Genomic DNA, 16,731 nt, shown 5'->3' with positions numbered 1-16,731 from the left:
ACCCCAAAGTCATTTCCTTAGTGACCTAACTCCTCTATTCACATCCTATCCAGCTAATTCTGCAAATGGATTAATCCACTGTTTAGAGTACATCTATCATAAGGTTTTTTTTCCTTTTTACTAATTAGTGTACTAGAACCAGTATAAATAATAAAATACAAAAGATTTATATGATATGAAGAGAAACAAGACTCTAATGGAAACTGTATAAATAAGCATGAGAGATGATGCTTTATTTCAAGGATAAAACTAACATGTGTAAGTTATTCTTCTTGCCCTTTTGGACTCAGTATATGTTACCTCCATTTGTATTTACAGAACATCCAAAGAAGCAGAAGTGTGTCTCATTATACAGAAACTTCTGCTGAATTCCCAGAATACATGCTTTATTTTATAAAATGCTACCCTGCAGCCACCTGGGTTAGTTTTCATTTCCCCAATAGGCCCTATACCTTTTCTTCTATTTTTCCTTCTACCTCTATCTGTGTTTGTTGCCAGTATAATTTGATGAATGTCTCTAACTTCATGTCATCAATGAATCCTTTCCTAGTTTCTCTCTACTTATCAACCTTTTAGACACGGACTACAGTCCCTAAAATATAAGATCACACTTTGAACAAAAAAGGAAAATATTGAGTATTCATTTAACTGAGTCAGTAGAAATAGCTGTAAATTATTTTGGAATGCTATATTTTATGAAGTATGAAGTTTTTCATTTGAGAATTTAAAATGTATATTTTACTCTGTGAAGGTTAAGGATATATGACAGAATCTGAATTCATTCTGTATTGTTTCAAAAAAAGGATTATGTTAATTAAAATGATTGTCTAACTTCTGAGTGAGGACAATAAGATGGACTTGGTGGGACTAGTGGTAGTCCTTAAAAGAAAAGGAAGAAAAGGCTAAGTCTCTGGCAATATGTGCTCTAATTCTCAATGGAGGCTAGGATGACAGCTATACTCCCAGCTCTACCAGGTAGGTGGGGCCATGGGCAGTCCTGTACAGATGTCACTTTCAGATTGCATCTGGAATGATCTCCCCTGTGAGCCAGGGATGGAGGGAGGATGACATTGTGGCTTCTGTGAAGTGGCAAATCTCAGGAGACAAAAATGAAAGGAGGACATGTTTGGAACTTTTGCCTCATTGTGTCCAGGTGTTCTGGTTTCTCACAGCACGTTCATTAAAGAGCTTCTCTTATTCTCAGATTCACTGCAACTGGAGGGCTCTGGGGTAACATTACCTTCAAAAAATTCCTGAGAGATCTGGACCTTATACCAGGGGGACTATCCTTTTGGTGTTAAAGACTCTTTTGAAGTGAGAAATTACCTTGAAATACTTTCTCTGCCTTTTTGTTTCAGATTATAAACCTTGGATAGAGATGAGAGGGAAAATCTGCTGTGTACCTGAAAGTTACCATTTAACTCCTGATTTCCAAAAAGAGAAGATAGAATATCCATGGCATGTCTGTACCAGTGGGTTCACCATTTTATGTATCATGATTTTACTTTCCCCTGGTGTTAAATCTAAAAGGATTGACTGGGAAGGCAGTAATGCCATCACCTGAAGAAGTACATAAAGTCTATTTCCTATGATGAGAGGAAGAGAATCTTCACAAGGATTGCTTATACATAGCTACTCTAGGCATGAATATTAGCAGTAATATTTGGAAAAGAATTTCTCTTTTTGCCTTTAAGAAGCATATGATAATACTTTTGACCATGATGCCTTTTCATGCTTTGCCACCACACTCTTAGTCATCCCAATTTTTGAAATGGGCTTCAAATTACACACTACTTTATTTCAAAATGATGGAAGGTGAATTAGGTCTCTTGTGAAAAATGTCTGTTAGCAATGATGGAATTTTTAAGCTATGAAATAGACCTCCAATGACAGTAAAATAAAGATTTAAGAACCCCTGTATACTTGCAGGGCCTCTATATCTGAAGCCTGTAATACACTGTAATAGCCAATGGCCTATAAGTATGTTTATTGGTCCCCAAAATGATTATTATGTCTTATAGTAGAAAGAGCATTAGATCTAAAGTCAATGCCAGAGCTTTTCTTAGGCTTTGCCTATTTATTATTTATTACCTGCACAGCACTTCAGACCAGGTTTTCTATCTTTCAAATGAAATTCACACCATCTAATTCATCCTGATGATCTGTGTTTAATAATCTGTATTGACTACATTCATATTCAAAAGTTATTTAGAGCGAGCAAGGTTTAAGCACTATTCTCTAGGGAAAAAAAAAAACTCAAACAGCCCTGTAAAAAAAAAAAAACTGAATAAAATCAGTGTTATCCATCAATGATACCAAAAGAATGTCCTAATAGAAAGGGTTCATGGCCTGATATGCAAATCCCAAAGCATTTTCTCCCCTTTACTGTTAACATAGTCTAGATAATGGCCTTATGGAAATCCTGCTCATAATTCTCACATGCAGATAATCCAATATGTTTACAACTCTCCATGGCATAAGTGAGACCAGTCTGGAACCTTTAACTCAAGTTTTACTCATTTAACAGGATTATAAATTGGAAGAATAAGGATAATGTCCAAAAATAGAAAATATTTTATGAGATGTAGCTTCTTTTTCAAACTCACAGAGCTGGTTTCGTTATTACTTTTGTGTGCTTTTATTTTATCACCATTCAAGAATACATCCCCAAATACCACCTCCCTTGAAATCCCAAACCAGATTCTTGACAGTATGCTTTGGATATATAGAATCAACCATATTTCATACTTGCATTGTGGACGTTTTCATTATGAGAGCCTATTACACCCTTGCTTTAATCAATCATGTTGAAGTTGTTTCTCTCATTTATACATAAGTTAGTTTTAATACATATAACCTTCTTATATAACATCATCTTTATATCATCAGCAGAGCTTCACACCAGCTATATCTATTGAATAATTGCCTCAGTTATTAATCATACTACTATCTCACACGTTTGTAAATTGAAATACAGTTATTTTTATGACATAGGATTTATAGGAGAAACAAAACCTTTTTTTTAGTTCATTGCTCCATTCACTGAAAACATGTTTTCAAATTAAGGGCTGAACATAAAATTAAATGACTTGTCATTTATTTATTAGTCATAAGTTCATTACAAAATTGACTTCCATAATTTAAAAAAGTTAAAATCAAAAAGAAACATATCATCTAAGTGCTTATTATTAAGTGTTGAATTATATTTTACATTTGCAGAATATCCAATATAAGGATTAAAATTGAATGTTTATGTTAATGTAACAAAAAGGTAGATAAAAATATGAAAAAATTGTTAATAAATATAATCATACCATAAATTTCTAACATGAAAACCAAATATATGTTGTTTTATTTAAAAAAATTAAAATTAGGCATTTGCTATTTAACCATATGTGAATCTTTTGGTAAACTGAAACAAATATCTAATTGTATACCTGAACTTTACAGGCAAAAAATTATACATTTAAAAAGTTATCAGTGGATGGCCAAGTGTCAGGTGCATACTTGTAATTCCAGTGGCACCCGAGGCTGAGGCAGTTTAAAGCCAGCATCAGCAAATTAGCCAGGCCCTAAGCAACTCAGTATGATCCTGTCAATAAACAAAATATTTTAAAAAGGCTAAGGATGTGGCTTAGTGGACAAGCATGCCTGGATTCAATCCCTAGTACAAAATAAAAGTAGTTATCAGTAAATGTACTAACTATATTTTCTGCTATACCTGTGGTACTTCGATTTATCGTTGAATCCATTTGTCATATTTAAAAACATATTCTGCTTTCTTCAATTACATCAAGTACATTAAAGTCTTTTTATTTATACACATCCTTTAATCTTTTCAAAATTATAGTTTAACATCACTGCAATTTTAAGTAATCCTACTTATTAAACATCACCTATAGAATTGAGACTTTCCAATTGTCCATATTTTCCAGATACTAGTAAGACACAGGATTGTTTCAAGAGTATCAGAAGACATTGGAAGTGTCATCAAATTTTTAAAAATTGAATTCTAATTTTTCTGTGAGATTACGTAAGAGAGTGCTGTACTCCTAAGGCATTTGACTCTTCAGGCCACCTAACATGGGAAAAATCATTAATGTATCCTAGAGGAGAGAAGGAACCATTAAATTCTGAGGATATTAATGTGGCCATATCATATATCATACAAAAGAGATTCAAAAATTGTGGTCACAAAAATCCAGGAGAAAAAAGTCCATTATTAAAAATGTTATGCACAATATAAAATTATTCATCATAATCACAAAGGTATTTAGTTTCATTTCCCACTTTATCTTAATAAAATATTAACTGGTATACTGGAAATGCATGATAAAACTATAAAAGTTAGAACATATATTTAAGTGAAATGAATTTCCAATTTCTCAAACATTAACAAAATAATTTTGTATACATTATTCAAATGAATATCAAATGTTTGTAAATATAATTGCAAACATATTTGGTAATTTTCTTCCATACTATCATTCATGATATGAGTTAGAAGAAATCATAATTTGCCACATAAATGTCCTATAGTTTCTTTAACCAGGCTGAAACCAAGTTTTATTTAAAAGCTTTCAAAAGCTTTGATATTTTTGATGACTTTTTTATGCACCAAATGCACTGTGAGAAGCCTGGGTGTTTCCTCATGGTAATTAACATATAACATGGCACAAGGATATTGCAAAATAAATATGTGTTAACTGGTAAATTTTGTTTTACAGCTTGAGTATAAGAGTTTTTAAATAGTTCCATTGCTTACTCAATTCCTTGTGTAGCAAAGTATAATCAATTCTAATTAAATTTGTTATTCTAGAGATAAATTTCACCCACAAGAGGCATAGATACAAGAATGTAAAAGGCACTTTTGTGTTTGGGGGGCATGGGGGGAGTAGAACGTATTCTATCTCTTCCTTAGTTTTAAAATACTCCTGAGAATAATATTAATTACTAATTTGTATTCCCCTTCATGAATTATAAAGAAAACTATAGGTAATAAAGTTTTATAAAATAGATATTTGCTTACACAATGTACATAAAGCAATGATCAAACACAAAAGAAATGTCTTGGTTACAAAGAATTCCAAATAGCACACACAAAGAAGTTGATTGTGCAAAGTGAAGTATTGAGAGGAGAATAGAAAGAGATAGATGGAGATGGCTTTCAACCCGGTGAATTTAATCATGTTGCCAAAAAAGCATAGGTGCCCGACGTTGATGCATAATTTATTCTGGGAACAATAGAGAGCTTGAAGGATAGAAAGGAAGGAAACAGTTAAGACTACCAAAAATATTCTTAAAAAATTTAGGGAAGAAGAGATCTTTGATATCATGCTTGCATTCAATCTATTCACATTTACTTACAAATTAAAATGTATCTTTTTTTAGATAGAGGTTACTCTCACACAGACTGAATCAACCTGCAAAGTGGGCTCATACTGGAAAAAAGAATCCTGTGATAAGAGAAATGATTTCTAATGCTCATTATAAATGTCTCATATTTATTTTTCTATTTTTTTCCATTGCAAATAAAGTTCACCGTACCTAGCATATGCAGTACCTATCTAAGGGAAAAACGGCCTTGAATGACCAAATAAAAATAAAGCTGATAGGATCCAGCCTTCATTCATAGAATGTTAGAAGTTATCTAATCAAGTCCTGTATTCCACAGCTGGAAAAATTGAATTTTCACGCAAGGGAAATAGCTTTCTCAGGGATGACAGCAGATGAATGGCTCTAGGTCTCATGAATGTGGGCACAGGGCCCAAACTGCTCACATTTTATCACCATTCTAAATTACAATGCCTGTCACAAAGTGAGCATGAGGTATTCTGTAGATATTTTAGGTGAATTGCATGAATACATGACTGACAGAAGGAATGAGTGTGACACTGTCAGTGCTGGGATAGTGATCAGTTTGCCAGCATCTGTGCAGTTTAAGATGATGATTTGTTGTGTAATAGTTCCTCAAAAATATCATTTTTGAGTTATGTCAGTTAAAGAAACAATGGCCAGATACCAATGGAAGCAGGTATTGGGACATTCTGAAGTAATAATTCTTTTTAACTTTTGTCATTTTTCAGTGGTATTGCTTATCAGTGGAGTCGCAGCTGTCTTAGAGATGTTTTGCTAAAGCCATCCTGCAACACTTGACTCTTAAGCTGCTCTGGACATACTGTTACTTATATCCACAATACTTCTTCAGCAGTGGTGATGGGCAGACACTTGATTTTACCCTACCTCTAGCAATTTAAACAACCAGGAGGAAGTAGTTGAAACAACAATAGGGCTCATTCTAAAGGCAATTTTCAGAAATAAAGAAATGTAGAAGAGGGAGAGAAATAAAGACCATACATATTTAAACTACTTGATAAGAGAACAAAAGGTGTTAAACAGGTCATGATAAGCAAAGTATATCTAGTTCTTGAAGAAATCTACAAAAGATTGGAAAACACCTTCTCAAGTACAGGGCAAAGAGAAGAAGTTGATAGCAGACATTGATGTGCAAACTAGTCAAGTTCAGGTGGAGGAAGAGCATATACCTCTCATATGGATTCTTGGAAGCTATTCCCTACAAATTTAAGTGGTAGTTGAGAGTAACATTTAAAGTGGCTAAAGATTGTCTGGGCAATAGCTTCTATGCTCCACATAGTCAGGTTCAAGTGCAAGAGAGATCTTTGTAAAAGAGTTCCTGGCAGTGCTCTGTGATACAAGAGGGGTCACTAAGGCTGTTTAGGGACCCAGGTAAACTTCCAGCCTCCTTCTTCATCTCTACACACAAAGGCTTGTTCCTGGTGGAAAGAATGAGTTTTGACATTACAGTGAGGACTCAGGGATGTGTAAAATGTCATCTCTGTCTTGTTGGGTGACACATCAGCTGGATGATAAGGAAGTGTTTGCACCTCTGTTGGGGGATTTGAAAGTTGAGAAAAGTAGTGGAAGTCTTCCCCATGGCTGGCAGTGCTGTGCAGGGGGTTTGTTCTTTAACCTCCATAGTTGATTGGCACATCCTCTCTGTGGACATTTTCATAATCAATGGCATCACTCGGAAAATGGGAGTATGTGCTAGTCACTATTCTGGGATGAGAGGAGAGGGCACTGTAGTTAGCTGATGAGGTGTCATCAATGGTGTTGAGGTCTTTCAATCCAAGTGTTTGTAGCACCCAGGGATCACCATGGGGCCCAGGTGGTTTTTCACAGTTAGCAAACTCACAAGAGAGGTTTCTCTTGGCATTTTTAGGATGGGGGATCTCAGCAGGAGAGTATCCCTGCTCTTTGTGTTTCCTCTTCCCCTTTCTGAATTTTCCACACACTTTGGAGAACTCATCTGATGACAACAATTTCTGAAGAAGTGACATTTGAAAATTATACTTCCTTTAAATATCTACTAGTTACCCTCATTCTTTAGAAAAATAGGTTAAATTTCTAATATTTTTTCACATACAAGTAAAATGGATTAGATTAGTGTCTGTTACTAAAGTAAAATCCATGATAACATCTTATTTCTTAGGAACCTGAATTCATTTCTTACTCTCAGTTTGAAACTTGAAAAAAGCAGATCATGTCTTGAAGATTTAAAATCAGAGAAGTAATAATTTTTACAAAAATGACAATAAAAGCAATTGTTTATTGAATTATCACTGATAAAATAAACAAATTATTATTTGATATAATTTATGAATAGTTCATCACATGCACTATTTCTTTGGATATAGATACTGTTAAAATCTCCATTAATGAGGAAACTAAGACACAGACATTTTTGTGACTTGCTAAGTATCCCTTAGCCTAGAATTAAACCTAAGTTATCTGAATATAGACAGAACTCTTGTTTAAACACTATACAACATTCCTTATGTTATTTCATTAACTTTCAAAGCAATCCCTTGAAAAAAGTTGTTATTTTAAATCTTGGAGAACTGAGGTCAAGAAAGGTAAAGCTAATTAATGTCATTTAATAATTTAATAATGTCTTTTTCAAGGAATGGTGGCTAGAGTTAGAAGCCAATGCTAGCCCTTTATTTATGAAAGCTTACTATACAGTAAAGTAGTCAAATCTAGTATCTTTTCTTCTCTCAACTGTTAGATTCAGTATAAGCAGCAGACACATAATCAATTTAGATTACATAATATCAAATAATAGTTTCTCTAAGAGTAAAGTAAAAATTGGTCATAGAAGCAAACACATACTAGGAAAAACACAAAACTAAAGAAAAAAGAACACAAAGAGACTATAGGCAAGCTATCTTTGAGTTCGAAATAGCTCATTTAATAGTGTAAGAAAAATGTGAATAAAAAATATTGTAACTGTATATACTGAATTGCTGCTCAAGATACTAAGCTCCAGTTATCATCACAGCATCTTAGATTGAGAGAGATTTTTCACAGATTTTTAGTTTTTGTAGCTGCAGGTAACCAAATTTCTAATTGAGAATGATTTTCCTAAATCCAGAAAATAATTAAAACAACTGAGTTTTTAAATCTTTAATTTCTACATTAAGAAGATAATTAAAACAACTGAGTTTTTAAATCTCTGATTTCCACCTAACTCTCCGTTTGATCAACCTGTTTCCTCAGCAATCCCTAGCTTTTGATATATAAGAAACTATTTTTGTAATAATGTCTGGATAGAATCTGCAATCTAGATACTTCTAATAAATGATACATAAAAGTTCTAGTGAAAGTCATGTACTTCCTTAAGAAATGTTATCCATTCTACTCATATATCCCATGACCTGTTGTTAAGTACACTTCTTGCTTTTAATTAAGAAATTTTACATTAATGGTTTCCTTTCTTAAATCACTGCCCTGACCTTATAAAAAGATTATTACACACCTTGGCCTTTTCTTCAAGACATTTAACCAAAGTAGAATTCAGGTATTGTCTGAGATGATTATTCTTTTCATGTAGCCTAGCAAGTTCTTCTTCCTTCTGAACCAGAGTATCTTGGAGCTGCAAAAAGCAGACAATGGTGAAGGTCGCTCCACTGTATTGACTTTGTAACATTATAATAATGCCACTGTGCCTCAGCCTTCTTAAACTTGATTATTATTCTGTTTGTTTTATGAACACAATTTCAGGGAGTCCTCGTCCTCTGAGACTGAAATCAACAACCCCCTACCACATGATTGTTCAGTTTTGTGCTCTGAATTTTTCATTCATTACAAAGTATTTGAGGGTATTACATGATTTTTAAAATTTTAACCACAAGGGAGTCAGGTAGGTGTAAAGGAAAATGAGCAGCATTCAACTATTTAAATATAGAAAAAAGGTGTTTAGAAAGGTTTACCTGGACTCCTTCCTTGCACATGAAAGAAAGAAAGAAAGAAAGAAAGAAAGAAAGAAAGAAAGAAAGAAAGAAAGAAAGAAAGAAAGAAAGAAAGAAAGAAAGAAAAGATGGTTGACTTGCGCCACATTCAGATTGATCTGCCTGTTTGTTCAGTAGATCATATTATTTTTGGGGAACAAATAAGAACAAAATATGGAAAATGAAACAATATTTGGATAAAAACCTTTGTCATCATCATTAATTCTCCAGGCAATTATCCATGTTTATCATTTTAAAATACTGACATGATTCCATTTGGTCTTTCCATTAGCCCTCTGAGATATGCCGCATAAATATTCCAATTTCATGGATGAGGAAAAGGTGGATGTGATAGGTCACACAGCTAAAATGTGATATAGTCAGAGCCTGACTTCATGTCTTCCTCAAGTGTTATTTGTGTATATGAGTGTGTGTGTATGGGGGGGTTGAGACAGAAAGAGAGAGGAGTTAGATGAACAATCTCTCTCTCTCTCCCTCCTTCTTTATTTCCCCCCCCCTCTCTCTCTCTCTCTCTCTCGACATATGCTCATTTTAGTTCTAAAGTGAGTTAATGTGAATTTTAAGAGGAAAAAGTAGCAGCATAAACTTAAGGGAGGATGCAAGTGGAGAATGGACTGCAGGATGTATGGCCAGTCTCAATGTTCTAACTATCCACACATACCTGTTTATTTCTGTAGAGCTGTGAGGAAAGCTGAGCTTCTTCCCAGGAACATGAGTCCAGAATAGGAAAACTCGAATTAGAAGATGAATCTATGAGAAAATACAAAATGGATAGCATAGAAAACACACTTTTGACTTATGTGCAATGAACTCACCAAACCATTCCCAAAGTGCAATAGGTTCAGTTACCTTTCTAAAAATAGCTCTTGCTTCCTCACACTAGAACAAAATATTTAAAGCTTTCAGAAGAAGGATGCAAGCTGTGACAGACAAATATTTATACAACCTATGCCAAAGTGGTTAAAGAGGTGGGATTTTTTTTTTCTTTTTGGAACTAAGTGGTCATATTCTTCTCTTTGTATGTATATTCTTGTTGGTTAAATTAATAAAGACTCTCTCAGCTGCATCATTAATTCATTCAAATGTTTATTAACCTTTTCCTTCCACTAGGCATAATATTGCAATCCCACTATCTTTTTTGTAATTTTTATTTTATTTTTCTAAACTTCAACATTAATAATATAGTGTTTGGCTTGATAATCTAATAATATTTTTGATGCTATTATTTCCTTTTCTGTCTGCCTACCTGTTAAATCTAATGAATAGAATTCAGAATTTGATTTAGTAGCAATGTCTACTTTTAAATAATTTGCACCTTGTTTCTCTGAAGACCATGATAAAAAATTGCAAAATTCTACCTTCTCTGTTTTAACTGTTTTCATCTGTATATTTTTTATGCTTTTACAAAGATTTTTTTTTCATATTTGACAGGAAGCTATGCCTGTAAATCCAAAGCATTTGGGCATGCTTAATTGTTTTTTTTTTACTTTATTCCATCTCATTAATACCATTCTGACTCTTTCCCTGTTCTTCTTAAACTGCTGTTACTGAAGAATTTTTTATTAAAATAGAGTAGTGAGTAAGAAAACAGGAATTCAATTTTGTAAACAGTTTGGGTTCATATTTTGGGCATTTTGTCTTTGCTGTTGCTTATAGTGAAAAAGTAAAACTGAACAACTTTATCCATAATATGTAAGTGTGCTTCAACATTTTTAGGTTTTCATTTTTGTGTGCCTTTCCTTAACCCCTGTGTCCACCAAAGGAGCATATGGCAAACTATAGTATAGGTATTTAATTCTAAGATATCTGAAAATTTTTAGAGAAATTTGACTATTTATACAGAAATTCACTTAATTTTATAAAAATGTTCACTAACCTTCAAGTCAAGATTAATACCATTCATAATTTTCCATCAATGGTATACTTCCCTCCCACTTTGAAATCCTATGTGAGTGCTTGTGTGTGTGTGTTTGTGTGTGTGTGTGTGTGTAAGAGAATAATTGTTTCTACTTACAAGGCATTGTCTATAGAATCTCCTCTATGAAATAAAAGATGAAGTTATTCATTCTTGTTTCTTTATCATACTTGGGAAATTTTCCTGAATTTCAAAAGAAATGTTATAACTAGTATCTTGACTCCAAAACATTCTACTAGGATGTTGTTTATAAAATATGACCCAGAAAAGTTCTTTCAGTGAGTTGGGAATCTCCAAGTACTATACATTAGAGGGAGAAACACGTGTTGTCCAGCAAGAAAGAGGAATAATCCCATTTTCACTATTTGGCAAGTACAAAATAGCAGAAGTTAAGGTTGTAAAATTCAAGACTCTTTGGACTAACTTAAATTTTTTATAACATCCCTTTTCCAGAGTCCCAGACCATGATGCATTGCAGCCACATTGCTTGAAAAGGGCTCCAGGTCTACCACTAAAGCAGAAGAGCAGAACTTACCCTGTGCCTGTGGTGCTTGTTGGGGCTCACTGTTGTCCAGGAGACCAGCAGCCCAGAAAGAGATCCAAGTCTCCGTGGAAACGTCAACACTAGTTTCTGACGGTGTAGTGGAATACAGGCAATTATAACTCTTGTCTCCTGCAAAATACTGGTCTTGGCAAGGCAGAATGGTGTTCTGTGAAATTCAGTATAAGGAGTTGGGGTGGAGGTGGGTTTCCCAGAAGATTGGGCGATGCAGATGTGGACGGAGAGAAGGGTGGGAGAAACACACAGAAATTACATACAGTTAATCAAGAAACAGTGAAGGTGTTAAATTTAGATCCAGATTAAATTTTGAGTGGTTTAATTATAATAACTAAAAAGGAATCAGCTCCTATGACTTTCCTAACATTTCCACAGGTCCTTGAACAACGAATAGACTACTACTGGATGAATCATATTTATATTTTCCTTTGTAATGCCTAGCTCACCAAATAAGCCAGTCAGAACTATCTTAATTATATTTCTATTTCTAATCACCTTGGAAGACAAAGAACCCATTAAAAAGGATGAAAAAGCAGAATATGGCATCTTATAGACTAACCTCTGAATCAATAATTGTCTTATGCTTCCCTTCCTCTTCTCCTCCAAACTAACATTCTGTTGGATCTTATGGGAATCTGAATAGAGATACACACAAACTCATGCTGTGTATAATGTATATGCAAATATATATATATATATATATATATATATATTATATATATAATGTATATATGTGCATATGCATATATATACATACACATACATATAGTTATGTGCATACATATACATACTTGTATAATATACATACATATAGACATATGCATATATAGACATAAGTGCATATGTTCTCTCTATCTCTGTTCTATAGATAATTAAATAAACTTTGTTCCTTGTAGGTAATTAAATAAACTTTGCCCCAGCTCCAGTCAGAGGAACGTAACATCACTCCAAGTAAACATTTAAAAGCTGAAAGAAATGAGCAAAGACTGCAAGCTCTAGATATCTCCATCACTAGGGCTCAATGTCCTTGCAAAGTTATCCTGCCACCACTAACTGCCTGACGTGTGTTCTCACTGTGTTCTGATCCAGGGAGTACCTTCCTGCCTGCCACTTCTCAAACCTCAAACAAACACTCTTTTCAAATCTCCAAACAAGGATAAGTATGCAGCCTTCCTAGGTTAATTTGTACAACAGTCCATTCCTAATTATTTGTCAATGTTTAATCAGGTAAAAGCCATTTATTCCAGCAGAGCCTAGGTTTAGATAAACTCTGTTTGACTGCTACAAATCTTTTGTTGGCTTGAGTACTTTCTTGGTCATAACATAAACAGAAGAGGGGAAAATGAGTCAATTAAGTCACACTTTGTTAATGTTCCCAGTGAGTTAAGTCTTAGAAAAGAAAAAAAATACACAGTTCAGAAGCAAATGCAGCTTGGGGAGTGCAGACCAAAGAAGTTAAGCCAGAAGTTTATCAAAAGCTATTTTTCTTGTTTTCATTTTAAAAGCATGTTTGCAGATTCATTCCTTGAGGTTATTATTCGAATCCAAGTTAAACTATTAGGCAATTGACACCTGAGAAGAAAACAAACCCCAAATACTCTTACAGTAGTTCAACTCCAAGTGTTTGCAAATATGTGCATAATCTGGAATAAGAGGAAGAATGAATAGTAAGTGAAGGTGAATAGGTGAAATTTTGGGGAAATATGAAGAATAAAAATAACAGGGAGAAAGGCAGAGGGAAAGGAAGGGAGGAAGAGAGAGAAGACAGATGATAATAAAAAGAAGAGAGGAGAGGATCTATTTTAATTGGTAGATAGCAAAGAAAGCTTGCTCCAAAAATGGAATAAATTCTCAGTGCAAAGTTTGTTAGCTTTCAGAGCCCCAGGTTTTGCCAGAGGACTAGCAAATGCCAGTTCCTCACTTACCATCTTGCAGTGGAAGAAAGCGCTGAAGAAACTGAGCTCACACTTAACTTTTTCTTAAAGCCAGTGGAAGCTTTAAATGGAATGAAGGGAGGAACTATGAGAGGCGAGTTCTAATCTGCGGGGGAGCCGGTGACACTTGGGGCTCCTGGTGAGCGCTGCCCTCTGATTTGGTGGGAGGCTATCAAACAGGTGACGTGAGCTTGCAGACACCATGTGAAGCCAGAGTCACTTGCACTCCAGGGACCACGACAGCAGGATCTGGGACCTGCAGGTCGGGCTCCCTGCCTGCTCTTGGCTACAGGGTATGCTGCGTGGCTTCAAAACCCACGCGCCTATGCACGCTGGCTGTGCACCTGGCGCAGGACGTCAGAGGCTGGAGGTGGCAGCGCATCCCTGAGGGACCCTAAGGCCAGCGCTTCCTCCTGCACCACATGCGCAGCAGGGCAGGGAGGGGAGGAAAGTCTGCTTGGGCTATGGTGAGGGATGGCAAGGTCTCAAACCTGTATTTCAGGGATGGGGTGGCACTTGTGGAAGCCAGTCCTACAGCCCCAGAGCTAGTATTATGCCTATCTATCTTTTGACCACATGATCACAATTTAATGCCAACTTGTATTATGTTGTAAATTTATTTTAATTAATTTATTTTCCTTATTTGATGGACCTTATTTTGCCCAATTCCGGAAGTGGAGGTGACATTTCAATTCTAGAATATAAATTCCCCAAGAATAGTGATTTCTGCTCACTGCTGTTTCCAAAATGCCTGGCACAATTTCTGACACATAATAAATGCTCAGTAAAGATTTGTTTTAAAGAATGAATTAAGCTACACATTTCTGAAATCTAAAGCATCTTTCTCTGTGTAAGCCTAGCCTCACAACTATATTTATATAAAATAAATTCATTAAGAAAAAATAGTGTAAGCATTTAATTTCCTGTCTTTTCTCTTACTTTTGATTCTCACAATTCCTCAAATACTATGCCTACCATAGAAAGAAGAGTAACAACATCTTTGAAACTATTTATCTACAACTAATAGTAGCTTCTCATTTCAATTTATATTCTAATTAGATATAAAATACTTGATGATAGCCATAGGAGAAAGGATACTTATTGTCCTTGTTACATCCACAAAGGAAGGAAGCACTAAGGTTAAGAAAACTCACCAATGTTAACACAATTGGGAAGTGGCAGGCTTTGGATTTGAACCTCTGACTAACTAGTATACTTATGGTATTTGACTTTAACTTCTCTCTATTGCATGTTATTGCTGTTGATCAATGGGCATTATTATGGACTGGGTTGTGTTACCCATAAGTCATATGTTGAAGCCCTATACCCAATGTTACTGTATTTCAAGACAGGTGTAGGAACTGAAAATAACGTCTGATTCTGACTTGCACATCCCTTTCTCTACTCTGGCTCTGACCTTTCTTCATTCTTCTTTGCACTCTACTCATGACCCTTAGCACTCAGCAAAATGACTAGGACATAATGGATCTTAATTAAGTACTGTATATCCAAAATTAAGAAAGGAAAGGAGGGGGAAGCTGCTTCTCTTCGTGGAGTCCTTTTCTCCTGCTTCAATGACATTTATTTGAAAAACACTTTCAGATTAATAGTAGTAGTTTTGGGAATCCCTGCCTGCAATGTGGATGAACTGTATCAGTCAACACTGACTCATTTCAGTATGTGACATGAAGGACTGGTCCATCTCTGCTCTAACTGTAACAAGAAAAAAAAGATGTAATGGCTGTAAGGCACTGAGATGATGGGTAAGGAGAACGTATCAAAATGCATTTAATTCGTAAGAATCAGTGATCTTTTTCAAGGCAAAGAACTCTTCATGCTTTTAGTCCTGCCAGCAACACAATCTGTTTGGCAAAACCCTCATTCATTTTGTGATGAGCAGCAGGGACAGAAAAAGGAGGATGGAGTTGTGTTTTCGGAAACTTTCACAAATGACACAGGAGCTTCTGCAAGATAGATTTTCTTTTGGCTCCAAAAATGATACAAAGTAGGTAATTGACTAAACATGGTATGAAAAAAGGACTATAAGCTTTGCATCAAAATATACCCAGATTTCAGCTTGGGGTATGCTATGATTGAGTCACTTGGGGTTATCTTAAGCCTCTTATCTTATTTGGGAAATTAGCATAGTAATACATACATTAGAAGTTATTTTAAAAACAAGCCATTTTTATTAATACTTAATTATTTCCTAATTTGTTGACTAAATATTGGATAGTATCTCTTTTTACTATTAGGGGTGAGGGACTCTGCCTTTGAACACACATGTGCTCCTGTGTCTTGTTTATTAAAGTAACTGAAAAAGAATGCTACATTTATAAAACAGGGTTTTTCTTTTCTGAGGGTAAGACATAATTTTAAGAAGTTTTTGATTGGTTTTAAGCACAACAATATTTGGCAAATCATTAATACTTTAGCTTGGTAGGCTGGCAGTATACATGATGGTGGAGAACCCCTAAACAGCAAAGAGCTATTGACAATTAAACATAAATAAGATAATAAATCTATTCTCAAATCAAAAACTAAGGGAAAAAACTAATTATTAAGATTTGATTTATGCATGACATCTTACTTAACATCCACTACTAAGGTATAAACTTAATTAATACTACTATGATGATGACTAGTATATTGAAACCTGCATCCTGTAAACCATAATGGGAAACACTTTGGCACTTATTTATCCACATTTATGAAAGAAGGAGGTTCACATTTCTTAGTGATGTCAATGTAACCCACATAGATGTTTATTTCCTGCAAATAATAAGATTAGTTAAAACTGCCTTTTGTGTTGTGCCTAAAGCAATAGCATTAAAGGGAATGTGGCTCCAAACAGCCCAGTGGTTGAATCAGGGTACCACCTCCTGTCAGAGCAAAGATATAACAAAATAAGAGGTAATTGGACCTCTTATTTTGCACAAAAAACAAGTCTGCCCACAGAGAAGGTTAGAGAGTGAGTAGAGATTTGTCAGG

General features: G+C 34.8%; 1 protein-coding gene across 1 annotated transcript; it reads right to left on the bottom strand.

Moving 5' to 3' along the window:
- Window positions 1-3,634: 3,634 nt before the first annotated feature.
- On the bottom strand, window positions 3,635-13,796 carry LOC144372546 (geminin coiled-coil domain-containing protein 1-like). Its single transcript, XM_078035876.1, has 5 exons — window positions 13,732-13,796; window positions 11,783-11,957; window positions 9,994-10,082; window positions 8,840-8,956; window positions 3,635-7,346 (listed from the first exon to the last, which is right to left on the bottom strand). The coding sequence occupies exons 1-5, from the start codon at window positions 13,732-13,734 to the stop codon at window positions 6,987-6,989; spliced, it is 744 nt and encodes a 247-aa protein (XP_077892002.1). The 5' UTR covers window positions 13,735-13,796; the 3' UTR covers window positions 3,635-6,986.
- Between the last annotated feature and the right edge of the window lie 2,935 nt (window positions 13,797-16,731).

The sequence above is a fragment of the Ictidomys tridecemlineatus genome, unplaced genomic scaffold (genome assembly GCF_052094955.1).
Source record: "Ictidomys tridecemlineatus isolate mIctTri1 unplaced genomic scaffold, mIctTri1.hap1 Scaffold_1234, whole genome shotgun sequence".
Classification (NCBI taxonomy): Eukaryota; Metazoa; Chordata; class Mammalia; order Rodentia; family Sciuridae; genus Ictidomys; species Ictidomys tridecemlineatus.
The sequence above is the reverse complement of the archived record's forward strand: the minus strand, read 5'-3'. Positions and strand labels throughout refer to the sequence as shown.